This window comes from Eschrichtius robustus, chromosome 11 (assembly GCF_028021215.1).
Source record: "Eschrichtius robustus isolate mEscRob2 chromosome 11, mEscRob2.pri, whole genome shotgun sequence".
Classification (NCBI taxonomy): domain Eukaryota; kingdom Metazoa; phylum Chordata; class Mammalia; order Artiodactyla; family Eschrichtiidae; genus Eschrichtius; species Eschrichtius robustus.
This window is the reverse complement of record NC_090834.1, coordinates 104,883,031-104,910,515: the sequence shown is the minus strand read 5'-3', so window position 1 is coordinate 104,910,515 and position 27,485 is coordinate 104,883,031. Positions and strand designations below refer to the sequence as shown.

At 55.4% G+C, this 27,485-nt stretch overlaps 1 protein-coding gene across 2 annotated transcripts; it reads right to left on the bottom strand.

Annotated features, from left to right (window-relative positions):
- Nucleotides 1–344: 344 nt before the first annotated feature.
- Nucleotides 345–27,485, bottom strand: INCENP (inner centromere protein). Of its 2 annotated transcripts, none has more exons than XM_068555954.1 (18): nucleotides 27,403–27,485; nucleotides 24,134–24,284; nucleotides 23,637–23,750; nucleotides 22,008–22,804; nucleotides 17,932–17,983; nucleotides 17,041–17,098; nucleotides 16,842–16,959; nucleotides 15,700–15,751; nucleotides 15,143–15,260; nucleotides 14,939–15,073; nucleotides 7,991–8,100; nucleotides 7,737–7,857; nucleotides 7,233–7,355; nucleotides 5,782–5,912; nucleotides 4,060–4,138; nucleotides 3,773–3,880; nucleotides 2,360–2,510; nucleotides 345–874 (listed from the first exon to the last, which is right to left on the bottom strand). In XM_068555954.1, the coding sequence occupies exons 2-18, from the start codon at nucleotides 24,271–24,273 to the stop codon at nucleotides 660–662; spliced, it is 2,622 nt and encodes an 873-aa protein (XP_068412055.1). In that variant the 5' UTR covers nucleotides 24,274–24,284; nucleotides 27,403–27,485; the 3' UTR covers nucleotides 345–659. The 2 variants fall into 2 exon arrangements, with proteins under 2 accessions (XP_068412055.1, XP_068412056.1); XM_068555955.1 differs by having other exon boundaries at nucleotides 22,008–22,801.

The window sequence follows — 27,485 nt, the reverse complement described above, 5'->3', positions numbered from 1 at the left end:
GCGGCAGAGCTGTGTCAGGAACCCAATTCCCCTGACCTCAACTCCAGGTCTTACCCACTGAATGAGCCCCCCTTTACAGGCTGGGCGCTCCCCAGAAAAACAGGAAGTATCGTCACCTGCCCCAACATGAAAGTAACTGAAGTGTTTCTCAGGGTTGTCCAGGGCTGGCATCAGAATCACCCACTCCGTCGGCATCTCTGGGGGTGGGACCCAGGTGACCTTGACGCACACCCCAGGAGAATAAGCAGTTCCTATTCCTCCAGCCCATCCAGCGGCCCGAGACAGGGCCAGGGTCCAGGGCTTTCTGCAGAGAAGCCCAGTCTTCATGACACTCACAGCAGGCATGAAGGAACAGACTTTATTAACCTAGCTCTCAAACACTAGAGGCTAAAATTCAGCTGAACTCTAACAATCTATTTACAGAGTGCTGTCAGCAGACCAGGCAAGGCTGGGCCTGGGTCTTCCCCAAACACCCATCAAGCTCAGCCTCCCAACAGGCCCGAGCCGCTTTCCACCTGTAGCCCACAGAGGACGTTTATATACACTTGACCGAACCCTCAGCGACAGGATACCAGGCAGGATGGCACCAGACCAACAGAGACACAGACATACAGACACAGATGAAGGCTGAGACGGCTGAGCAGGCCCGAGGGCCTGGCTCAGTGCTTCTTCAGGCTGTAGGCCAGGCTGCCAGGGACCCTGGTGCCCTGCAGGGGCGGCGAGTTCCACACGGCAGAGCTGGTGCGCTTATGGTAGCGGGGCTTGCTCTTCTTGAAGATGTCCTCCAAGTCCAGTGGGAGAATGGTTCCGAAGAGCTCCAGAAGGTTCGGGGGGTGGTAGTACTGGTGGATGATGGCCTGGCTAAGCTGGGTGCCTGCAGGAGGACACCAAGGGCTGGGTCACTGCCCTGGGGTTCCCCCTGAACCGCCCCATCCCCCCGCCCCCACAAAGAGCCCTCGTCGCCCTCTCCATCTCAGCATTCCTTCACCTCCTGTCAAATCAGCTCCTCTCAGGGCCCTCCTCCACCCACCCCACCCACCAAACACTGATAACCTCTCACTGTGCGCTTCTACAGCTGCTCTCTAGCGACTCACGTGAGCCAGGCGCTTGGCTGAGGTCACTGCATGACCCCCTCATCCCCACAGCCACCTCGGAGGCAGGCCCTCTACCCGCCCCGGTTTACAAGGGTGAGATCCGCCCAAAGGCACACAGCTAGAGACTCGCAGAGCCAGGATTTGAGGACAAGTCCAGCTCCAGAACCAAAGCATCTGATGCCATCCTCGACTGCCTTGGTTGGCTACTCATCTCATCAGCACCACAGCCCCACGACGCCTGGTGCAGGCTGACACTGCCGGTGGCTCAGAGCCCGGCCAGCGAGGCTGAGGATGACCCCGGGGGGGTCGGGAAGCAGAATGTGTGCCCGGCACTTGCCCCGCACCAGGCCTTCCTACGCTAACTCACTTCATCCTTGATAGCCCTTCTCAGCTGGGTGCTCTTAGCACCCCCATTCCACAGATGGGAAAACTGAGTGAGAGTTTAAGTAGGCTGGTAAAGGTCAACGGCTCTCCGGCCACGCTGACCCCTGCCTGCTGCCACCTCTGGAATGACTGGATGTTAAGGAGACGAAGTCAGATTCCAGTTACTGTGGGGTTCAGATGAGGTGAAACTCACAAAGCAAGCTCTCTTCTGTACAGCGCTGATCCCCTCCAGGGTTCTGGGCCCTTCCTCCGGGGAGTGAGACTGCAGCCCGCCCCGACCCCAGCTCGGCCAACTCTGTAAGGCAGCCGCTGCATGCACTGGCCCTGCTCACTCCCTGCAGGCCTTGCACCCAGGCCTGAGGTGGCACCTTCACACTTACCCACACTCCTGTTTAGAGGCCTGTAAACTCAGCATCCAATCCTGCTGAGCCTCAAGTACTCCCACCCCCATCTCCAACTCCTCCCCCAGTTGGCTGGAACCCCTTGGCTCCAGCTCTGTGCGCTGCCGAAACCCCGCTACTCTTAGCTCTATTCCCACCCCCAGGCAGCATATTTGGGTCCCTGTGGCCTGCTGGGTGGGACTCCAAAGGGGCAGCCCGACAGAGTCTGCCAGCAGCCAGCTGAAATCTAATGTATCTGTTGAGAATGGAAGCGCCCAACGTCGTAGGTCTGGTCCTCAGATGAGCCCACTGGCCACAGGGCGCCCACCCTTCCCCAGGCGCATCCCGAGGCCCGATGCAGACCTGTCGGCCAGCGACTCAAGCTGCCAGCCCGTGGGTACAATGGGCTCCTGACCCCCGCAGCCGCTGAGCCACCCCCTCCAGGGCTCGAAGTCACAAGTGGGGACCCAGCTCTCCTGGGGAGCTCCGGGCCCTGCCCACCTCTGGCCCAGTGGGGGATGGGCTTCCGGGGATGGGCCTCGTCGTCGGTGGAGTCATCGCTGTTCAGATCCATCCCGTAGTTATCCGGGTTGATCTTGGGGGGGGCCCTGCGTCCTTGTGGAGTCATTTGATACGAGGTGCAAGCTGGGGACTGGAAAAGATGAACAAGGCCTTCAGCTGCCTGCCCTGCAGGCTGGCACCTCCCGCCACTGAGGAGCATGGGGCTCTGGCCATCTCCCCTCATTTCACGGGAAAAAAGAAAAAGGTTCAGGGGTCGCTTTTTAATTAAAAAAAAAAAAAAAAAAAATCACACCACATACATGACTCCGTGTCTTCCTTTTTCATGTGGAAGTATGTTGTAAACATCCTTCTAGGTCAGTGTGTGTCCTGCGACCCGCAGCAGGGCACTCCACTGGGAACCCCACGATTTGTAATTTAACCATGCGGTTCAGCTAACTTCCAAGTTTTCAACATCTTAAACCGTGTTGCAATGAAAACCTTATACCACATTTTGTTTGTAACAGCATTAATAGCCTAAATGCTTGTCATTAGGAACTGGTTAAAGACATTCGGGTACCACTAACTGGAACACAGCAGTCAAAAGTAAGAGATTTACAAGCGGTGAAACAGATGTCTAGGATACATTAAATGAAAGGAAAAAAATGAGAAAAACTCAAACTGCCAAATGGTATGTGTTGTGGACTAAATGTCTGTATTCCCCCCCCCCAAATTCCCATGTTAAATCCTAACCCACGATGTGATGGTATTTGGAGGTGGGGCCTTCGGGAGGTACTGAGGTCATGAGGGCAGAGCCCTCACGAACGGGATTAGTTCCCTTAGAAAAGAGAGCTCCCTCTCCCCTTTGGCCATGTGAGGACACAGCGAGAAGACGACCGTCTGTGAACCAGAGGAGGGCTCACATCAGACCCTGGATCTGCCAGCGCCTTGACCCTGGACTTCCCAGCATGTCTGTCGTTTAAGCCACCCAGTCTAGGGTAATTTGTTGTAGCAGCACGAACAGACTAAGACAGTATGCATAGTCTGTGCCCATTTAAAACTATGTATATGTGTGTGTGAGAGAAAGTGTGTGTATAAAATGTATTTATACGTAAAATATAGAAAGATATACACCAGACTTAGACTTTCCCTCTGGGGGTACCTTTCTTTTGCTTTTGCTTTATATTCTTTTATAAAGTTTAGTTTCTTTTCTTTTCTTTTTTTTTTTTTTTTACAACAAATTCTACTTTCAGAATAAGAAAGAAGATATATTTCAAAAATAGTAAAAATACAACTGGTCCAACTGTATCCTTCCACTTTCTTATGGTCCTAATATATACAGCCTGTGCCTCCAGCTACTGGGAAGAGAATAATCAGAGCCAGGGGGCCCTCTCCACCCTGATGCCCGGGCCTCACCTGCACATCCACGGTCACGTTCAGGCTTTTGCTGGCTGCCGCGGCCTCCTTGGCCTTCTTCTCCTGCTCCTCCTGCAGCCGCTGCTCAGCCAGGCGCTGCTGTTCTTCCTGGGACCCGGCAGACGGCGGGACGTCACAGACCACATGTGCGTCCTCCCCTCCCCAACACCAACGGCACGCAGCAAGGCAGGCAGGGCGGCTCCTGCACCAGGGCCCCTGGACCCGGCCTCCCCAGCCCAAAGCTCAGGGCAGACCCCGTGGGAGCCACAGGCCTGGCTCCCCTTTACCTTTTTCTTCTTCTCCTCCAGCTCCCTCTGCAGCCGCTCCTTCTGTAGCCGCAGGGCCTTCTCCCTCTCCTGCAGCTCCCTGAGGACCGAGCAAGAGCCTGTCAGGGCAGGAAGCTGAGGCCTGGCCCTGTTCCATCCTTGCCAGGGAAGCCAGGCCCCTGGCACACGCCGCGGAAGAGGGAATGGCAGGACAGGCACGCCAGCTAAGAGCCAGTAGCTGTGCTTGCGCCCAAGGGGCTAGGAGTGCACAGCCGAGGGTGCAGGAGCACTCAGCCTCGAGGCCCCCCAAACTGGGCCCCCGCTCCTCCACACAACTTAGATCTCTGTGCCTCAGTCTTGCCTGCTGTACAATGGGGAGCATAACACCTTTCCTCCAGAGCTGCCACGAGAACAAAATGAGGTCATCTGAGCTACCGCCACTCGTCCTGACCCACAGGCCAACACCCGGCCCCAAGCCTGACACGAAGCAGGGAGGGGCCGTTCACGGGCTCAGAGCCACCTCCACTTACTCGCTCATGACCCTGAACACGTCACGGAACCTCTCTGGACCTGTGTCCCCCCTCTGGGAAGTGGAGCAGCTGGTACCCACGCTGCAGGTGTCTTCAAGTGAGGATTAAACAAGGAAACACGTGGAAAGCGTGTGGCTCGGTACCCGCCCGAGCTGCCAGACATCATGACCATCACCCCCTGAAGCCCCTGGCGCCGCCCGACACACATCCAATTCTAAAGCCACATCAGCTGCCACCCTCTGTCCCCCTCCCAGACTCCTGTCTCTGATTCTGCCCACAGGACCAGGGACCCCTTTGTGCCAAACGACATGATGGCCCTGACGCAGTCAGCCCTCTGCTTGTGACCCACCTCCTTCTCCACTGGGCCTGTAGCCACCCACAAAGACGGATATGGAAAAAAGTGCTGCCTGGTGTTCCCCAGGGGGTGGAAGCAGGGGAGAGGCAAGGCCTGGGCCTGGGCCCACCCGAGAGTCTACACGGGCGGAGTCTGCGTCTGCACACAGGCGCAGGATCCCACAGACCTCCCGGCCAGGGGTGACGGAGGCTTATCCTCCTTGGCATCCCCAGGCCCCGGCACAACCCGGCACAGGGACCGGCCTTGGATAAACGCTTGTGGAACTAAACGCGGAACTCTTGCCTATCGCAGAGACCACTGCCTCTGCGAGGGCTCATTGGCCACGGTCCCCAGTTGGGGGGAGGCGAGGCAGTCGGGAAATGGTGGTGGGGGTCAACCCGAGTCAGCACCAGCACCAGAGGAGCACGCGTGGTGGGCGGGAGCCAGGGATGCCGAAGGCCCCGCAATGAATCACAGCATGCGGTGGACTGACTCTCCCACCCAAAGGCCCTCAGTGGCTGCTGAGAAATGCTGGCTTGTCCTGTGGCCCCCCCCCCCGCCCCCTTATGTCAGCTGAGAAAAAAACGAACCGAAGGGCTCAGCTCATCCGGCTGGAAGCAGAACAGAGACACAATCCCGAGTGACCCTGCCCATTACTCCCTGAATCTCCAGCAGCCAACACACCACGTCTGGGTGGTTAGCCTTGTTTGGAGCCAGGAAGAAAGCCTGTCCTCCTCCAAACTCCCGAGTGAAGGCGGGAGCTGCCTCTAGGTGACGGCTCCATCTGCCTCTCAGCCACACGCACGCACAGGACGACAGCGGATGTGACGGCGAGGTGCTGCAAGGTCACCTGGGGGCCGGGCCACCGGGACCCCTCACCTCTCGGCCTGGAGCCGCTCCTGCTCGCGCTGCTCCGCCAGCCGCTTGGCCTCGGCCGCCTTCCGCAGCCGCTCCTGCTCCTCCTCCTTCCTCTTCTGCAGCAGCTCCTGGTGGCGCCTCTCCTCCTCCTCCTGCGACCAGAGAGCAAGGTCAGGGCCCGCAGGCCAGCCTGGGCTGGAGAGGCAAGAGCGGGTCTGGGAGGGAGGAACGGGGTGGGGGGGGGTTGGGGGGAGGAGCGGCTGGACGGAGGGCCTGTCCTTCCCAGCAGCTCCTCTTGCGTCAAGAACAACAGGGGCTGACTTCCCGGGTGGCGCAGTGCTTAAGAATCCGTCTGCCAATGCAGGGGACACGGGTTCGAGCCCTGGTCCGGGAAGACCCCACACGCCGCAGAGCAACTAAGCCCGTCTGCCACAACTACTGAGCCTGCGCTCTAGAGCCCGCAAGCCACAACTACTGAGCCCACGCGCCACAACTACTGAAGCCTGAGCACCTAGACCCCGTGCTCCGCAACAAGAGAAGCCACCACAATGAGAAGCCCGCGCACCACAACGAAGAGTAGTCCCCGCTCGCCGCAACTAGAGAAAGCCCACGCAGCAAGAAGACCCAACGCAGCCAAAAATTTTTAAAAATAAATAAAAATAAATAAATTAAAAAAAAAAAAGGAACAGCAGGGGCTGAGCCCAGGGACACCCCATACAAGGCTCCATCTACAAGGACCACTGCAACCGGCTTGAGGAGCATCTTGCGACAACTTCTTTTGCTGCAGCAGCAGATTTAGTAGTTAGGGGTACAGACTGGATGGAGCCAAACTCATGAGCTGGGTGACACGAGGCAAGTCACAGAAGCCTCCTGGCCTCGGTTCTACCCTCATTGATAAAATGGGGACAACAGTCACACCCACGCCTCATAAGACTGCTGAGTTTATACACATGACACACTTAGAACACTGCCTGGCACAATGTAAATACTCAATAAATTTTAGCCATTAGTCTTATAACCCCCTAATGACAGCTTTGTGTTCCCTAGAGCCATAAGACCGACAGTTCCCAGGAAGAGATAGGCCCATAATCTTAGAGGCAGAACGTTTAATCCTCACAACAACCCTATCGAGTAGATACCACTGCTACCTGAAGGAACCCCAGCACAGAGAGGTCAAGTAACCCACCCAGGGTCACACAGCTGCCATCTATTGATGGCAGAACTGAGATTGGAAGTCTGGCTCCAGACTCCGTGCACTTAACCCTCAAACTGCTGCCTCTACAGAAAACACAAGGCAGGTCACTGTCACCGTCCCCATCTCCATGGCCTTTGTTAAACCTCCTTGTGAGCTCAAGGCAGCAAGACCCACCAAGATCAATCCGACAGAGGGGGGTGTGCCCAGCGGTCCAGGGTCACGGAGGCAGCGCCGTCCTCCCCCGCCTCCTCCTGACGCCCGAGCCTGGCGCTCGTACCTGCTGCAGCCACCTGAGCCTCCGCGCCTCCTCCTCCTGCCTCCTGCGCGCCTCCACCTCCTCCATCTTCTTGGCCGCTGCCTTCTTCTTGGCCTTCTCCTCGGCCAGCCGCTCCTCCTTGGCCTGCGGAGCCCACCCACAGACGCCCATTGGAGCAGCCCCCCGCCACTCAGCCGTACAGGGTGGGGCCCAGTACTCTGCGGGGCAGACACTCCACGTCCCTGTGGCCCCGGCTTGCCCCCCACAGCCCGGGGGAGGGGACATCCGGGAGCCAGTCCTGCCAGGAGCGCAGGGCTGTGCTCGGTCCAGGGCAGCCCTTCCACCCTCCACGTGGCTCAGAACAGACCCCACGGCCCACGGACGGCCAGGAGAGGGATACAGGGCGTCAAACCCGTAACTTCCGGACGGGTCCAGCCCTAACCCTCGGGCCACCCAGTGTGACGGGCCTGGGTCCCGCCAGGGCACAGCCCAGGGAAGCTGCTGCCCACAGCCCGAGGCCTGCACCTTCTCCGTCTTCTCGTCGATCTGAGCAAACTTCTGCTCGATCTGCTTCTTCTTCTCCTCCTTCATCTGCTCCACCCGTTCCCGGGCCTGCAGCACCTTGCGGAGGCGCTCCTCACGCTTCCTGCGGGCCCAGGGTGGTCATGGGGGCGCAGCAAGGCCGGGGGAGGCGGGGGGGCCGGGGGGGAGCCGGAGGGGGCCGAGGGGGGAGCCGGAGGGGGACCGGGGGGGGGGGGCCGGAGGGGGCGGGCACTTACAGCTTCACCTCCTCCAGCCGTCGCCGCTTGTCCTCCTCCACCTTCTGCCGGCGGAGCTGCTCGGCCTCCTCCTTCCGCCGCAGGTTCTCCAGGCGCTGTCGCTCCTTCTCCTGGGGGGATGGCGGTGGGGGAGTGAGGGCAGCCCCGCGCTGGGCCAGGACGACCCCAAAGGCCTCCCAAGGGCCTGAGTCACGAGTGCCCTCACCTGAGCCCTGCCAAGTTGTGGGCAACACAAAAGTCAGGCTCAAGACTGGATGATCCAGATGGATCTGCTGAGCCAACTAGTACTTTTTTTTTTTTTTTAATTATTATTATTTATTTATCTATTCATGGCTGTGTTGGGTCCTCGCCTCTGCCCGAGGGTCCTCCCCAGTCGCGGCAAGCGGGGGCCACTCTTCATCGCGGTGCGCGGGCCTCTCACTGTCGCGGCCTCTCTTGTTGAGGAGCACAGGCTCCAGACGCGCAGGCTCAGCAATTGTGGCTCACGGGCCTAGTCGCTCCGCGGCATGTGGGATCTTCCCAGACCAGGGCTCGAACCCGCGTCCCCCGCATTGGCAGGCAGACTCCCAACCGCTGCGCCACCAGGGAAGCCCCAAACTAGTACTTTTAACAAATTGTTTTTGAAATTTTTATGTAGCCATATCACAAGAAGTTTGGAAAATAAAGGAAAAACATGCCATCCCTAATCTACCTCAGCAGCCTATAGTAACCTCTGTTAGCAGAGGTTATAACTATATAAAAAGTTATATTTGAAAAAAGAGTGAAGAACGAGGGACTTCCCTGGTGGTGCCGTGGCTGAGAATCCGCCTGCCAATGCAGGGGACACAGGTTCAAGCCCTGGTCCGGGAAGATCCCACACGCCGCGGAGCAACTAAGCCCGTGCGCCACAACTACTGAGCCTGCACTCTAGAGCCCGCGAGCCACAACTACTGACCCCGCGTGCCTAAAGCCTGTGCTCTGCAACAAGAGGAGCCATCGCAATGAGAAGCCCACGCACCGCGAGGAAGAGTAGCCCCCACTCGCCACAACTAGAGAAAGCCCGTGTGCAACAACAAAGACCCAACACAGCCAAAAGTAATAATAATAATAAAAAAAAAGAACCAGATTGGGAAGGGACAGAAAGGCAGCTTTGAAAGTTATGGTTAATGTTCTATTTAAGGGGGTAGATAGGTACACACGTATTAATTTTTTATTATTATGCTTTATAACTTTTATGAGTGTACACACACACACACACTGTGTATCGACTCTTTCCTAATAGTTGAAAAAAAAAGAAAATACTGTCAAATGCTAACAGAGGTTACTAATATATAGGCTGGTGACATAGATTAGGGATGGCATTTTTTTTCCCCTTCATTTTCCAAACTTCTTGTGATATGGCTACATACCAATTTCAAAAACAACTTTTTAAAAGTCCTAGTTGCTTCAGCAGATCGATGCTGGTACCTTCCTCCTCCACAGGCCCAGAAAGCCCCAGGGGCATGGCCATAGCAGTAGGCAACCAGCAGGACAGGCGGGGCCTCCAAGCCCTCCCTGGCCAAGGATGAGACTGGTGCTTTACCAGTAACGGTCAGGGGATAAGGGTAGAGGCTGGGACCTGGACTAGAGGCCCACCCCTCACCCCAGCCTGGCTCCCACTAGACACCACGTCTGGGCTAAGCCACCCATCGGCCTCCCTCTCTCTGTACTAGTTGCTGTCCATTTCTCCTTGGCCGCTGACCTTGACTGCAGATTTCCCACCTAGAAATCTAGCCCCGAGGTAATACCAGCCTAAAGATGGAGAGAAGGGCTCCGGTTATGGGTGAGATGGAGTAGACACTCACATCTGTCTCTCCCACTACATGTGGCTGTATAACCTAACAGAATGCACGGAGCAGTTATTTGAGGCCTCTGCAAGGTAAATAGCCGCAGGCAGACTGGGAAAGGAGACCTAACTTTGAAGCATCACCGAACCAGCAATGAGCTGAATGCTTTTTTTTCCCTCCAGCACTAACTCAGTGAAGCCTGAGACCCCAAAGAGATCACCGAGGTGCTGACAGAACTCCGGGAAGAGCCCTCTGGTTCTGACTCAAAACACTGGTTTTTTCCCTCTTTTCTCCCTTCTCTCATGCTCTGGCCCACAAGCAATCCTGTGGCAACGGGGACAGCGGCAGTTACTGGAACCTGCAGAGTCAAAACTCAAGGAGGAGAACCTTCCATGCCACACTATGGAGCTGTGATCCCAAAACGCCGGGAAACACTGTTGCCTTTCTTTCTGTCTCCCAGTCGGAGGCCCTCCACGTGGTTAGGGGAGCACACAGCAGAGCAGAGTAACTAAGGCCCCAGCTTCCTGGCTGGGGGGCAGAAAGGGGGAGCCCCAGAGAAGAGGAAAGTACTGGATAGATTGAGAAAGTAATACCATAAGGTTTTTATGAACTCCCGGGCACAGCACCAAACTGGAGATGTTTGGATTTGACCCAAACTATCACACCTGAAACTTTGAGAACTAAACTCACAGGCCACCTGCCAGATCCCAGACGGACCGCTGACTGGCACACCCATGACAGATCCAAAGAGCACTGTAAAGGCTTTGAAATCTGAATGAACATTGGAACCACAGGCCACAGAAAGCAGGTTGGAACCACAGCCAGAACCAGTGGGTTACTGCTAAAGCAAACTATCAACAGTCTCCATAAGATTTAAACAAGACCCAGAGTCTCCTAACATCATATTCAAAATGTGCAGGCTGCAATCCAGAATTACTAAGCATACAAGGACCAGGAAAATCTCAACTCCCACGGGAAAAGGCAATCAACAGACACCAATGCCAAGATGGCCGGTTGGAATTCTCTGACAAAAATGCTCCAACAAATAATCACAGCACTCTTAAGACAACTGGAAAAACAGAAAAGCTCAGCAACTAGAAGATCTAAAGAAGAAGCAAATGGCGATTTTGGAACTAAAAATACAATAACTGAAAAAAAACCCTCAGTGGACGGATCCAAGAGCAGAATGGAGAAAACAAGAAGATAAATCAATAAAATTTATCCAATCTAAACACAGAGAGAAAATATACTGAAGAAAAATTAACAGAGCCTGAGGGAACTGTGAGATGACAACAAAAGTTCTATGAGGACTTCCCTGGTGGCCTAGTGGTTAGGATTCTGGGCTTTCACTGCGGTGGCCTGGGTTTAATCCCTGGTTGGGGAAGATCCTGCAAGCTGTGTGGTGTGGCAAAAAAAAAAAAAGAGTCTATGAAATGCTGAATAAAAAAACAAAACCTTGAAGAAGTAATGGCTGAAGATGTCCAGATTTGCTGAAAGATATAAATCTACAGATTCAAGAAGGTCACCAAAACCCAAACAGGATAAACCCAAGGAAACCCATGTCCAGCCACAAAAGAATCAAACTGCTAAAAACTTAATATTAAAACAAAGGAAAAAAAATTCTGAAAAGCAGGCACCAGAAGAAAAAAGACACATTATCTATCAGGGAGCAATGATTTGAATGACTGGGGATTTCTCATCAGAAAGTATGGAGGCCAGACAGAAGGAGCACATTTTAAGATTGCTAAAAGGAAAGAACTGCTAATCCGGAACTCTACCTATATTCAGTGAAAATATCCTTCAGAAATGAAGGGAAATACTTTCTCAAATAAAGGAAAACTAGAGAATTTGTTGCCAGCAGACTTATTCTCAAAGAATTGCTAAAGGAAGTTTTTCAGACAGAAGAGAAATGATACCAGAAGGAAAGGTGAAGCATCAAGAATGAAGAACAACAGAAATGACAAATATCTGGGTAAATATCAACAGACTTCTTTTCCTCTTGAGTTTAAAATGTTTGACAGTTGAAAGCAAAAATTATTCTGCTGGAGTCATCGATGTATGGAGATGGAATATGTAAGACAAGGATCACACACAGTGGGAAGTCAAGGCATCTATAGGTGGCAAGGTTTCTACATTCCAATTCAACTGATAAGATACCGATGCTAAAGTGATTGTCAAAGTTAAGTGTTTAATGCCTCAGAACAACCATTAAAAACCCTCAAAATGACAGAGTCCAAATCGCAAGAGACAAATTAAAATGGAATACTAAAAAACATCAAGGGACCCCAAAAAAGGCAAGAAAGGGGAAACAGAAGAAAAAAACAAAGGTAACAGACAACAATAATAAAACGGTAGACACAAATTGAAACATACCACTAAATATATCAAGTAAGACACTGTTAGATTTTAAAAAGAAACAAAACAACCACCCTGACTCAACTATATGCTGTCTACAAGAAACTGACTTCAAATGTAATGACTGAGTTCAAAAGCATTATGCTGAGTGAGAGAAGCCAATCTCAAGAGGTCACCTGTTGTATGATTCCACTCATGTGACATTCTCAAAAAGACAAAACTATGGTGATGAAGAACACGGGGTAGGGGTGGGGGAGGGAGTTTTGTGGGGTGATGGAACTGCTCTGCACCCCAACTGTGGCAGTGGTTACATAAACCTATGCTTTCACAAAGTATAGATTTCACTGTATGATAATTTTTAACATAAATTTTACTGTAAAATTTTTTAATATAATTTTTTTTTTAAAAAAAGACGGAAAGAGAAATGGAAAGAGGGATGATCATGAGTCATAGAAGCCAAGCTGGGGTAGGAAGCCAGGCTGGAGGAGGATGCTGGCCTTTGGGAGGACCCCCTCAGGGAGGGAGCAGGTGGCCTTTTGCTCTCCAACCACACGGACCCAGGGAAACTCAGCAAGTGCCCCACTGCCCGCTGGCCTATGAGGAAAGCACCTGGGAAACAAAGGCCACGTGGCACCCAGAGCGCTCACCACCCTCTCTTCCTGCCCCCAGACTCCTGCTCTCAGCAGGGCTCAGCAAAACAGGCTTTTGTCCTGAAGCTTGACTATTAGGATTTCCCAGCCCAGGTCAGAGGATTTATCCTGTTGCACTGTGAACTTTATAGAAGAAAACAAGAGTTTCTTAGGTCGTAGAATCCGTACTTCCTCTCTGCCCCAACCTTGGAAGGTGGGCTGCTCCCCAGGGGCCACCATCAAGCCCAAAGCAGAGGGTGGGAGGGGCTTGTGCAGCCCCTTCTGCCTCCAGGGGTCTCAAATGAGCAGTCTCTCTGCCATCCATCAAACAACCACTTCATGCCGAGCCACGTGCTGGGTGCCTGACACTTGCTACTACTCCCTGGTTCATCCAATCTCCCTGAATGAACCTCTGTCTCCACCCTTTGTAGCCAAGGAAATTTAGGCCCAAAGGTTAGGAAACCAGTCCAATGCCACAGCGACCTACCTAGGTAGGTCCCCTGGCCTCCCGAGGACTGTCCCACCCGTGCAAGATGCCGCATGCAGGGTCCTGGGCTCCCCAAAGCAGGAAAGGGCAGTTTCCTGAACCTCTTGGTCATTCCTGCAAGGCCCCGATCAGTCTGGGTGGGGCACAGGTAGTTCCTTGTAGGAGGAAAAAGTCCAAGGCTGGTTCACTGCTGTGGGCCCAGGTGCCTAGTAGGGCCCTGGCACAAAAACAGGTACATAAGGACCACACAGCCTGCTTGCTGGCATGTTGGATGACATGCTGTGGCCCTGTCCACTCAGACGGGACCAGCCTTCTTGCAGGAGAGGCCAGTTCAGGACCTGCCTGTCCAGCTGCTGGGCAGCCTCTTGATTTGCCAAGCTCCACGGCAGTGCTGCTGAGGCCCTAAGACCCCTGGCTGGAGGCAGAAGCCCTCCAGGTAGGTGGCCCTTCAAAGCGCCAGTGGACACTAAAGGACTCAGCCTTGCAGCTGCTCGGGAGACCCTGGGAGCTGGGACTGTGGGCCGAGCAGGTCCCAGGCCCCCATGGCTCCTTGCACACAGCTGGTGGTTCAGCTCAGCTCTGGGGTATGTGAGAAGAGAACAGCTTCTATGGCCTTCTTTCTGGAGGATGGCACTGACAGCTCCACCGTTACCCAGCAGACCCAGATCTCCTTTCCCCCACTGCCCCGCCCCTCAAGGCAGCAGCTTAGGTCTGCGATCCTGTAAATCTCGGTGGCCTGGGATCAGAGATGCCTTGTCTATTCTCTTTCCAGCCCCAGACGCTGAGGGCAAGCCTGGCACCGGGGAGGTGGGAGGGACGTGGCTGGGGGGGAACACTGCAAGATGTGGCCCTGGTGACCCATCGCAGGTCACACCCCCTCTGCTTCCTCCTGCCTGGGGACCAGTCGCAGGTCACACTCCCTCTCATCCTCCTGGGCAGGCTCTGCAGAGGGAGGACGCCGGCTCCAGAACTGCTGGGCCGGCGGGCCAGCCAGCCAGCAACTCTAGCTCACCTCCCACCTCCCGGCCCCCTTAACGCTCCCACTGATGTTAGTGCCTCTACAAGTGCTGTCAGTTTTGCAGGGACAGGGCTACGGCAGGTAAGTGCGGGGTGGAGCTAGATTACAAGGAAAGGGAAAGGCTTTACTTACAACAAAGCTGCACTGTGGAGGAGAGGAGACAAGGAAAGAGCCAAGAGTTAATGCCAGGTGGAGGGCATCCTGGAAAGCAGGCCGCCCTCCTGAAGACGCCAGTGGGTCTGCTTGGGGCCTGCGCCCTCTCCCAGCGCCACCACCTCCTCTCACGTCACCCAGCCCTCATCCCCAACAAGTCAGCGTCCACGTGAGTCCCTCACCTTAACTACTCAGGCCACCGGGAGGGAACGGGGGCGGTGCCTGGGGATGGATGGCCATGGCGGTGGCCAGCCAGGCCAATTCTGCAACTTCCCAGCCCCGGATCCAAGACCCGGGAGGTCACCCTGAGCCGGCCGAGCCTCTAGGCTGCAGTGCAGAGCCCAAGGAGTCAGGACAGTCCCCAGATGTTGAGGTAGCCCAGGGCCACAGGGGCTCAAGCTGGTCCTTGACCAGTGCCAGGTCACACCCGCCTTGGGCCAGGCCCCTGCTGCTCCCAGCAGCCTGGGGACACACTGCGGCCTTCAGCCAGGCCGCCCTCACCTTGGGGTCCACGCGCAGGGGAGTGTTGCGCTTCATGAAGGATTTCATGCCGCTGCTGTGAGGGGTCGAGGTCGGGGTCATGAGCGTCTGGTTCCTCTGCACGGTGTGCAGGAAGGTCCGGAGGGGCCGCACCACCTGCGGTGGGACCAGGGTCAGACCTTGTGGGCGGGGCAGGGGGCGGAGGGAGGGCAGACGCACACTCACCTTGCTGGCGGCACAGGGCGGGGAAGGGGTCTTGCTCCTGGGGGGCTGCAGCTCCTCACCCTCCAGCTGCTGCTCCTCGTCCAGCTCACTCACGGCCTGCTTGTAGCTGCGCTTCCTCCTGCCGGCGTGGGGAGGCAGCAGCGTCACAGGGCCCGCCCTTGCGGCCCCCCCAGTGCCCCCCGCCACGCCCCAGAAAAGGTCACCCTTGTGAATGGAACTGGGCCCAGCCCCCGGGACTCCAGACTGAAAGGCACTGCAGAGGTGGGGTCTCCCTGACCGGCCCTCTGCCGCCCAGTCAGAGGAAGGGGAGTGACCAGTCCAAGGTCACACGGCCAGGAGGACGCAGGAGGATGGGGGTCTGGGATCCCGTCACCCACCCCCAGGCCAGGCTCCTCCCACAGCCTGAAGCCACCTCCGTTACTAAGTGAGCACGCCAGGCCCCACTCCTGCTGAGAGGACACGGAGGCCCCTGACCACACGCCCACCCTTCCCGAGGGAGGACTCAAGGTTTGTGCCCCTCAGAATGGTCGCCTGCACCCGCCTTCCCACATGCAAACCTGACACTCTGAGGCGGCTCCTTGGGGCCATCAGCTTGGTCAGTCTTGGCCTCTGCGGAGAGAGCAGTTTCAGGGGGGCGATCGGGAGAGCGTGGAGGGGTCAGGGGAAAGCGCCCACCGGCAGCAGCTGTGGCAGGGGCGAGGCTCTCTTCCCTGCAGACCCCAGGGTAGCCAGAAGCAGGAGCACCAGCCTTAGCACCGCCTGGCCTTGACCCATCTGCGGGCGCGCAGAGCTGGCGTGCTGCCCCCAGCCCGCAGATCCCTCACCCCCAGGCCTGGCCTCCGGGGCGAGAACAGCAGGACAGTCCCATCGAGGTGGCCCTCACCACATCCCAGCCACCTCTAACACTGAGAGCCGGGGGCAGAGCCCTTTCAGGGGCAGAAACCTACGGAAGCTGCAAGCTCTAACAGGCCCCTTGACCGGCTTCGAAATCCCACTCCTCCCGGCCCTTTCAGCTGGGGCTGGCACGGGGGCGGGGGCCTCCCAAACATGGTCAACATGCGGGGTGCGGGTCTGTACGTTTCCTTTCGCCGCCAGGAGGAAGCGCCGATCTCTCCCCCGGCTCTCCGACACTCTTTACTCCAAAGGGTCCCAGCAGCCCCCTGGGGCCTCTGGGGCTGGCATGGTCATTGTCCTAAGCCCGTCCAGCAGCGGGGGGAGCCGTGTTCAAGATCTCACGGCTACAGTGCTTCTCCCACCAGGGAGATGCAGGCCAGGCCCCAGAGCCCACAGCTCTCAGGCCGTTTAGCCAGGAGAGCCACAGAGGTGAGAAGTGAGCCAGCAGCAGAGACAGAACACGAGGCCAGCTGTTCACACCCCAGGACACAGTTCCTCCTGCTCCCCCCTGGAGTGAGGCCCAAGGCCTTGACCTGGCACGTTCACAGTTAATGCCCCAATTCAGGTCCCGCCCCCAGCTTCCTGCACCAACCAGCCATGGCCACCCAGTGGCACTCGGCAGCGGCTCCAGCCAAAAGGTGGGAGATGAAATGTGCAGACTTGAAGGAGATCGCTGCACCCTGGGTCTCATTTTCCCTCGGCCTCTCAGCCCAGAAAACCGGGCTTGCCTCTCCTCCAAGAGAAAGTCAGGCCGAGGCTACCACGGCCTGCATGGCCCTGAGTGTCTGTAGGTCAGAAGACTCACCCTGCCGCCCTTCAGAGGGCGTCCCCTGGCCACTGGCTGCAGGCTGCGAGCCGGGCGTGCTAATGGCGATCTTGGTGGCACTGCGGAGCCGCAAGGCACTGCCATTGTTCTTGGGGACCTAAGGGAAGAACCATGGCTTTAGGGGTCTGCACAGGGGACTCGCAGGCCCGCCCCTCCCTGGCCTGCCCGCCTGCCTCACCTCTGGCTCGGCCGCCTCCTCTGGCTCAGCTTCCTTGCTGGGCTCCTCCGCCTTGGGGCTGGAAGCAGAGCAGGGGGCACTGTGGGACCCACCCAGCCCAAGCCTCCCCACAGGGGCCCCTCCCCTACGCCCTGGGGTAGCGACCTAGGAGGGACGGGAGGATGGGAAGCCAGAGCCAGTGGCTCCGTGGTTTAAGTCTGCGGCCTGGGCAGGCACGGGGTGCCAACTTCTGAATTTGGCTTCACTCATCAGGGCCTTGATCTGGGAGGTTGGCCCTTTCCCAACTCCGTCTCAACCCTTTTGGCCTGAATGAGCCACGTCTCTTTTGAGGCCCGTTCTCCATTCACCGTGGGGCCGGCACAGTCACCGGTCTCCCCGTCCCAAGCACTGCTTCTCTGCTCCAGAGCAGGGAGTCGTGGTGGTGGTGGAATAGTTTTAGTGATGGCACACGTGGCCTCCAGGAAAAGGAGCACTGGCTCAAAGCAGTGCTGGGGTGTAAGCCTGGAGCAGGAAGCACCCCACCAACCCCCCTGCCACCCACCCCAGTCTGAATTGGCTCCTCATGGCTGCACTGGCTCATCCACAGGCCTTTGGATTTGACAAATCAATGGAGCCCAGGCTCCAGGGTAAGGCTTGGAGGGGTCAAGGCCAAGCCAGGACTGACGAGCAATGCTGACGAGCAATTTGGGAAGACCTGACACCCGGGTGGCACTGCCTGGTAAGACTGGGGCAGGGGCAGGGGGCAGCGGTGGGCAGCCCAGGGGCAGTCCCTGTGATGAGGGAAGGCTCGAGCACAGGAAACGCCTCCACCTGTGGGGCTCACGTAGAAAGGCCCCCCCGTGTGCCCTGCCCAGCCCTGGAAAGGTCCCCAAGCCCTGAAACTGAGCTCACCTCACTTTCTGGGGCACCTCGACATTCAGGAGCCTCTCCAGGTAACTGTGGCCTGACGGGAAAACAAAGGAACAAAAGATGCCCTCAGAATCAGCCAGGTGCCCCTCCAAGAGGACCAGGGAACCAGGCTCTGATGGGGGCTCCGCCACTTCTCATCTGCAGCCTGACCCTCTCCACCTGCAGACCCCTCCTTTCACTAGACAGAGACCCTCTCCACCTGCAGACCCCTCCCTTCACTAGACACAGACCCTCTCGACCCCGTAGACCTCTCCCCCTTCCCTGGGTGCAGAGCCCTGCCGTCAGCACTCCCTCGACTCCTAACACCCTCAACAGAGCTGCTGGCTTGATGGCTCCTGCTACCCCCTAGAGGGTAACATGCCCATCTGAGGGCACGTCTTGGCTCCTTCACTGGGTTGGGAGTATCCTGGGAAGAGGGATGATGTCCAGCTGCGAGCCTCCAACTCCCAGCACAGGCCGACACAAAGCAGCTTATTCATTCAACAAACATATGTCGAGGGTCTACCAGGCACAGGCCCTGGGGACCCAACAGAGAGCAAACCAGACTGGGCCACGACCTGGTCTAGATAATCATCAGATAATCCTGTAACCGACATGTGACATGTGCCATGACAGAAACGAGCAGAGGACTTGAAAAGCCTGTGATGGGAAGCCGAGCTAGTCTGGAGGCTGGGACGTAAAGGATACGAAGGTAAGAAGGTAAGAAGGTCGCGAAGGAGGAGGGGGAGGAAGGAGGATGTCCTGGCCAGCGGTTCTCAAGGTGTACTCCGGGGTTCTGGAAGTCGAGTGCCCAAGAGGAGGACCCTTTCGGGGGACCCACGAGGTCCTAACTATTTCCACCGTAACACCAAAATGTTATCTTCCCATTTCACGGTGTTGAGATTTGCCCTGACAGAGTGAAAGCAATGGAGGTAAAGTGCGAAGCCTGGGTACCAAACTGCACCCCACACTCGGGACGGAAAGGTCTGGTTTCACTTAAGAATGTCCTTGGTGAAGGAATGAAAACTATTCATTTTATTAAATCTACACTTAAGTACATGTCTTTCTAATACACTATGTGATAAAGTAGGAAGTATGCAAAAATGCCCTTGGGCTGCATAGCCAAGTCTCTGAAAAGCACGGGGGTCTGAGGTCTCAGCTGAACTGGCCCCTTTTTTAACGGAATGCTGTTTTTAAGTCAAAGAACAACTGACAAACTATGGCTAATCAAGCTTGGGTATTTGGCAGACATTTTCTTAAAAATGAACAAAGGGAGTCTGTCCCTTCAAATAAAACGAACAGTATTTGTTGCCAAGAATAAAAAACTGAGCCCCCAAAAAAGCCAAAAATAGAATTTTGGAACTTGTATCCACCACCATGAACTTCATAGCTTCCCAATACCTAAAGATGTTTCTGATGAGACCAGAAAGCAAATGTGCTCCTTTAAAAAAATACATAATGAAGTGTGTCGACATCTGGAAGATGTGCATAACTCCACATATTTGTGAGTATGCACAAATTATCTGGAAAAAAAAAAAAAAGAATATGCACCATTATCTGAAAAGGCTTTTAAAGTACTCTTCCCTTTTCCAACTATGTATCTGTGTAAGGCCAGATTTTCTTCATATATTTGAACCCAAACAACACAATGCAACAGACTGAATGCAGAACCCAGCTGTCTTCTTTCAAGCCACACATGAATGGGATCTGCAAAATGCAGAATAACGCCAGTCTCCTCATCACATTTTTGTTTGGAAAACTGTTATTTTTTCTTAAAAAAAAAACCAACAAGAATAAACCCAACTAACCTTAACAGGTAATTGGCTTGTTACTTTTATATTAAAGTATTAAATAATACTTTTAATATCAAAATAGTAAGTAATATTAATATAAAAAATAAAATATTAATGAATATTAAGAATTTTTGAATCCTCCAAGTTAATTTCTAATACAGTGACTGCCAATAGATAGCACCCTCATAATCAAAAGCTCTTTGGGGGTCCTCAATAATTTTGAAGTCTGGAAGCACGGGCTGAGGCCAAAAGTTGAGAGGTGCCAGTCTAGGCAGAAGGAACAGCATCTGCAAAGGCCATGAGGCAAGAAAGAGCAGGCTTTGCTGGGCACAGAAGAAGCCTGGCTCGGCTGGAGCATCTGGGCCACAGGTGCGTGGCCAGAGGTTAAGGCTGAGAGGGAGCCGAGGCCGGAAGCAGGGACCTTCCTGGGGTGAGGCAGGCAGGCCTGGAGGTGTGGGAGGGAGCAGAACAGGGCCAGCTCCCACCTGAGGGGTCCGTAGCCAGGAGACAGCTGACATACCCTGCCTCCCATCCCAGCTCAGGGCTCGCTGATGAGGGGGCAAAAGGGTGAGAAGACGCCCACGTGACCGCACAACTATTCCACCAGCGCAAAGACTGCTCTGGAATGTTAAGTGCCACCTGCATGCCATTCAGGCTTCAGAACAGGTCTGGGGGCAGGGAGAAGGCCTGGAGGGGGTCGAGGGGCGCCACACTGGCTCCAGAGGCCCCCCCGAGGCCCCAGGCCTGTCATGGGCGTTACTGGCGGTCCTCTCTCCCCGGCTCACCTCCCCGCTCCCCTGCTGCAGGTGCTTCCTTCCCCTCCCACAGTAACAAGCTACACTCAAATCCTGATATCAAGAGCTGCTTCTGGGGTAACCCAAACTAAAATCCAACCTCTGAGTTGCCCGCCCAGCCGAGCCCCAGGGCCTGGGCATCAGGAAGGCCTCCAGGAAGCCCCCTCTCCCCTCCCTGCTCCACACCCTTGAGCGCCCCGGAGGGTCACCCAGGCCACACCTCCACTGAGCTTCGGGGACCCAGGCCGTCTGCAGTTTTATCATCCAGTTTTGTTTTGATTTAGATGGACTGAGCTGTACCATATCCAAGCACTAAGATGGGTCCTCTACCCACATTCAAGGCAGGTGCTCTTACCATTTAACACATGGGGAAACTGAGGTTCGGAGAAGGGTGTGCCCCAGGCCCGCCAGGCTCTGTGTGACTCCAAGGCTTAACCACTGTGTTTGACTGTCTTCCTTCCACAGGACTGGGTCAAAGGCAAATCAAATCAGAAGCCCACCCGTGTGCAGGGCGGGGGGCCAAGCAAACGGACTGGCTTAAGAGCTTCCAGATGTCTAATCCAGAAGCATGGGGAGGGCCTCTAGGGTCTCTCCCCCAACCTCCCTCTAGAGTTCCAGGCTTGCCCGCCCCCTTGGGCCCCTGCCCAGGATCAGATTCACACCTGAGGAAATCTCCAAGGCAGGTTAGAATCACTTGGGTCCTTCTGAGAATCCAAAAATGGACAGTGTGCCAGATCGCATGTCTGCACGGGCCCCCGACTGTGTGTCCCTGAGCCCCAGGCCCTGGAGCAAACCCTTCCTCAGGCGGGGAAGAAACCGGGCCCAGGGAGGTGCCCTCACCTGCCTGACAAGCCCGCCCTGTGGCTTTCCACCTGGCCTCCTCAACAAGCGGCCACCATCCCAGAAGGGACGAAACATGTGGGGCTCTTCCCAATTTATAGACTTGGTAGCCTCCTTAAGCCTCAGTTTAAATGTACAGCTGGGCCCAAACCAAACAGTTACGTTAACAGGAGGTGGCCCACAAACAGGGTGAATCTAAGTGAGCCTCCGCAGGAAGGAAGGGGGAACATGCGGGCCCTGGGGAAAAGGCCCAGGTTCAAGCTCAGCATGGCATTAACCACAGCGACACTGCGGCCAACGGCCCCGGACCTCAGTTTCCTCATCTGTAAAACAAGAGCGTTGGACCAGATCTGCCCTGTCCAACGTGGTAGCCACTTAGGTACGTGTGGCAACTTAAATCTGAACTAAGTAAAATGTAATAAAACTAAAAATTCAGTTCCTCGATCAAACGAGCCACATTTTGAGGGCTCAATAGCCATACGTGGCTAGCTAGTGGCTACAGTATGGGGCGGCACAGATCTGGAACATTTACACCATTGCAGAAAGTTCTGTGGACAGCTCCTTGCTAAATGGTCCCCAGAGCCCCTTTGGCTGAGCCAGGCAGGAAAGACCACCCTCCGCAGCCTTGCCCAGTGCTGAGCCCCAGACTCACAGATGATGCGGGCGGAGGCGGCCGGCTCTTTGGTGGCCTTCCTGGCAATCCTTCTGCTTGATCTTCGGACGGTGCTCTCCTCTTTGGAAACCAGGGCGTAATTCTGGGCCAGCGAGACCTGGGGACCCGGGGAGGACGGGGCGATCAGGCTGCGCCGCACCGACCTGCGGTCCACACGGGAGCCCGTGGGCGTGGAGAAGTTATCCGGCAGGATGGGAGCCAGCACCCGCTCCCGCCACGGGGAGGCCGGAGAGCTGGGCGAGTCCTGCGGGCCTGGGGAGGTCGCGGCAATTCTGAGCTTGGAGGCGGACCTTCCTGCTCCGAACCCTCGACCCTTGGGGTCCTGGGGTGTAGTTATCAGGGAGCTCACGGTGACAGACTCCAGTCTCCCGGCCTCTGGCTTCTGGGGTGTTGAGTCCTCCTCCGAGGTCAAGGTGATCTGGGAGGCCAGAGCAGTGGCCGGAGCCGGGCTGGGGGGTGGAGCCTGGGCAGACTGGAGCTGGCTGAGGTGCTGCTCAGCGCTCCGGCGCTCGCTGATGCCAATCTCCACCACGGGTACCAGCTGGCACTGGGCCAGGCTCTCCTTGGGCTTCTTGGCCAGCACCGTGGGAGACTCAGGGGTGGGCGAAGGCGTGGCTGCCGCGGAGGTCGCTGCAGCTGCGGCCGCAGCACGGGTCACCCGCTGCAGGACGGAGCCGTTCTCGCCCACCACTGTGGCCAGCCTCTCCACCTTGTCCTTGCTGCGGAGGTGCCGGGAGCTCTGATGGCTGCTGCGTGTCTTTCTGCGGGACAACCTGCTGGAGGAGGTGAAGCAGAAGCTGAGAGGACCCGGCAGGGCGGGGAGGCTCCCTGAAATTCCAGCTGCAGGCACCAGCCCCCCCAGGAGCCGCCAGCTCGAGTGGAGTCGGAAGCGGAGGGCTAGGAGGCAGAAGACCGGGCTTCCGGTCCAGGCTCTGCTGCCTCTAGCCGTGACACCCCGGCTGCCCCTCTCTGGGCCTCAGTCTCCCTATCTGTAAACTGGGATAACGCCCGTCCTCTCAGAACCACTGGAAAGATTAAATTCCCCTAAACCTCCCACTGACCGGGGTCACACTGGGCCAAACACCTTGCTGGAGGCATTACTCATGCTGTCGCCTAAACCACCAGACAGCCCTGAGAGGCAGGGACCATTATCCTCACTTTAGATTCCAGAAACTTGAGGCTTAGAGACGTGGAAAATTAACCCAAGGACATACAGTTGCTAAGGGGCAGAGCTGGGGTGTGCACCCAAGACCACCTGACCCCCAAGACCCAGCCTCTTTCCCCTGGTACTTTGCAGCCCATGGTCGTTACCAGGGCAGTTATAACCAGCACAGCAACAGGGGGTTAGGGAACAGCCCCTGGTCTACACCTCTGGTCACTCTCCCCCAAGCAGAAGGTCAGATTCTCTTGCTTCTCCTACCTCTGGAAGGAGAGGCCCAGATCAAACACCATCCCACCTCCAACGCACACAAGCTCTGGACTCCACGGCCTCGGGTCATGCGTCATTCCCCCTCAGCATGGCATGCGTTGTACCCACTGCTCCTGATCTCAGTTAACACCTGCGAATCAAACTCTCCACGTGGGCCCCAAGCCTCCGGCCCCTCCTACCTTCTCCGGATGGGGTCTCTGTTTTCATCCTGAACATAAGAAATCCGTCTCTTTTTCCGTCGGTTCTTCTGAGAAGGTGTTTTGGGCATCAGCTCGGGCTCTTTGCTGAATTCTCTGTTTGGTACAAAGAGGGTGATGTTCGAGGCTTCCTGGAAACCACAGGTCCCCCTTCCCCACCCAGCCCGACCCCTGCCCCCTTCCCGGCAATGCCTGGTCAAGCTGGGGTGACCGGCACCAAGCGAGCTCTCCAAGGCTGCAAGTGAGTCACCGTAGGCACTCAGGGCTCCCCCCCGCCCCCGAGACACGGCAGGGGAGCAAGGTTGCCAGGCAGCCCAACACCTCTCCCCCCACTTCCCATCACCCTAGCCCTGAGCATCCTGCGCACTCAGGAGGGACCGCTGGCAGCCTGTCTGTCCTGCCTGTCAGGTGGGGAAGAGGCCCCTGCTGGGGCCTTAGGCAGCCCCTGGTGCGTCCCTCCGGCACGCCCCTGCCCGCACCTGGTGAACATGCGCTCGGCCTCCTCCTCGATCTCCTCCAGCCACACCATGTCCTTATTGTCCACGTTGTAGACAAACTCTATGAGCTTCTGGTCACAGAGCTCCAGCAGGTGAATGGGCCCTGGGGCTGTCGTCCCCATGATGGCTCTGTCTGGAGAAAGCAGAGACAAGAGGCATGGGGGCTCAGGGCTGGAATCTTCACACTCTTCAAATGTCTCCCCCTCCCCACCCCACACAGCACGTTGTCCCCAGAAGCCCACAATGACCAGCCAATTCTGGTGTCAATGGACCTCCTTACCAATGGCCTTCTCTGGGGCTTAAAATGACAGGGCATGGCCAACTGCCTTCCTGGATCAGGAGAAACTGTGGTCCCACTAGGAAGGACCCCTTGACCTGCCCAAAGGCCTGCTCTTACCCTCCTAAGGGCTCCTCTCCTACTGCCGGAGGGTGAGTTACCCACGAGCTGACCCCAGGCATCAGGCCAAAGAACATCAAATCCAACTGCCTCTTCAGGAGGCCAGTGGATGGAAGGGGTTCTGCGTCCCAAAGTAGTGGGTAAGAAAGCAGGGGTCTAGAGACAGGCTCTTCTCTAAGGGGCCCCTACAACCCTCTCCCTTGAGCTGAAATGCCCTTGAAACGCATGAGGGAGCACGAGGGGAGCGGATAAGCAATGTCTTGTTTTCAAGAAAACTTGTCTAGAAATATCAGGCAGTGGAAAATACAAAATTAGTTTTCTCTTAATTTCCTTTTAAAAATTTTTTTATTGAAGTATAGTTGATTTACCATGTTGTGTTAGTTTCAGGTGTATGGCAAAGTGATTCAGTTATACATATATATATATTTATTATTTTTAAGATTCTTTTTTTACTATAGGTTATTACAAGATATTGAGTACAATTCCCTGTGCTACACAGTAGGTTATCTATTTTATATCTAGTAGTGTGTATATCTTAATCCCAAATTCCTGATTCATCCCTTCCCCCTCTTCCCCCTTGGTAACTATGTCTGTTCTATGTCTTCACTTAATTTCTTAAAAAACTAGGAATTCAAAAAAGCAAACAAATAAACAAACAAAAACAAAAAAACAACTGGCAACTCAGATATTCTCCTCAAAACTCAGTTATAAAATCATCACCAAAGCCCCAGGCAAGGAAGAAGTGTTCTATTCTGGTCATAGCAGGGGCTCAATAAATATCCCGACTGGTGGAATGAATGAAAGAACAAATGAATGGGTGACAGTCGTTAGCAACAATAACAGACTGCATGTCTCATGCCATGGCAGTAACCCACCACCCTGATCTACAACTTCAAAACCAAGAACCACGCATAGCTCAGCCTCCCACCTAAGATGGGAACTCCTGGAAGGAGGGGCTAAGTCACTGACCCCTTATAGAGCTTAATGCCAGGTCCTGTTGCAGCCTCATAGGACTTCCTGGGGGCTGATTTCCAGGGCACACAAGCCTTTGTTCCTTGAGCAAGCTCTGCCCTCTGTCTGGAACCTTCTGTCTCCTATTTTGTGCAGCTCATTCCTCAGCGCTTGGCTCTCAGCAACTCAGGGAGGACCTGACCACCAGCTACCATCCTATCCATCAATTTCAATTCTCCGCGTGGCACTTGGGTGACTGTATCTGTTTGCTTGCTGCCTGTCTCTGACCACTAAGCATTTGTTCCCTGAGGACAAGCCCTTGTCTGTCTTGCTCGCAGCTTTGAAAGCCCAGAGTATGGCACAGTGCCTGGCACGAAAGGGATACTTGTTAAATGAATTCATCCATCTATCAACTCTATACCTAGAAATAAACATTCTACAGGTACTCCCACCCCAACACATACACATGTACAGGAACACCAAATGAGCTCATTCTACACAGGTTAGGGCATGCCTTACTCATCCAAAGGCCTACTCCTAGATGCCAAAGGCAGCACTCAACGGGGCAGGGCCAATCGGGCAGGATCGCAGAGGCTTTGAGCAGAGACAGCTCTGCAGCCAGCCAGTCACCGACACAGCCTCTTGGCTGCCATCCTTCAGGATCCCCCCAGTCCTTCTGTCCCAGAGCTCAGCCCTGGCTAAGGGCAAGAACCCAGTTTGAGGCTAGGAAAGAGAAAAATGTTAAAGGAAGACAAAACACTTTGCTGTTACGGAAAGCAACAACTTGCTCTTTTTTTAAAAGTATTTGTTCAAAATGGCAAAATGGGCAAAAGCTTCTTTCACAAAGTGCAAAAAGGTGTTTGGGCTTCTTCCATGAGGAAGTTTGTTTTCAGCAGCCTCAGCCTGGGTATTTAAAAAGGGTCACTGTCGTTAGATCAGGGGTGACCCTGAGAAAGGAGGAATCAGTGTAAGAATGAGGGTCCTGGGAAAAGCAGCAAAAATCTCTTCAGCACCTGCAAGAACCTGGGCACAAACCCAGAGCACCCTACATCCCACCAAGGGTGAAGGGTGCTTGCTCATTTTCCTCTCCCAAGACTTCTCTCACATCATACACCAGACTAGAGCCCCACGGCCCTCCTTCACAATGCCTGTTCTTTTGAGGGTGCAGGAAGTCAGGTACCTAACTCTGACCGCGCCTCAGCGAAGGGAGGGTCACAACAGTTGCTTTCTTTAAAGAGTCCTACTCCGTGCTTGGATAGAGCACCATCTCATTTAATTCTCGCCGCAACCTCAAGGAGACCCTTGTGCAGATGAGCAAATTAAGGCAAAGAGAAGTTAAGTCAAGGGCAGGGCCTGGATGTAAATTGTGCTCTTAACCGCAAGCTTTGCCGCCTACTCCATTTCAACCTCGGGAAGGCAGGCGCCAAGTTCCGGCTCTGGGCGCCCCAGAGAAGGCCACTGTCAGTGAACGCGCTTGGGGAATGACAAGATCAGGGGTAGCAGTGGACTCCAGAAATGGTCAGTTTAAAATGTTGCTCAGCCGATGGGGGAGGTGTTGAGCGAGGGTTAACTGTACAGAAATGCCATCTGGCATAATTCTGTCACACAACCCGGTCGGTGTGCGCTTCCTGCGCGTCCAGATCAACAAAGGGCCTCCTGGGCACAAAAGAAGGTGCTAGGCAGCGGGAGGGGGAAGAGACGGGGTTATTCTCTAGGATGGAGAGTGGGGGTCATCTCTGGCCCCAGGACCAAGGCAGGTCACCTCATCACTTGGAAGAGGTGACCCATCCACTGCCAGGCCGCAACGGGGGTAGAGGGTCACGCCCCCGGTCCGGGGCTGGAGGAAGGGGTAACAAATCGCTAACTACCCCCCGACCCCCGCCGGCCGCCCGCGCGCACTCACTCGACTGCACCGCGTCTCCTAAGTGCTGCTCCGATCCAAGTCCGGCAACCTTCCCAGCACAAATCTCAGCCCGCCCAAGTCCC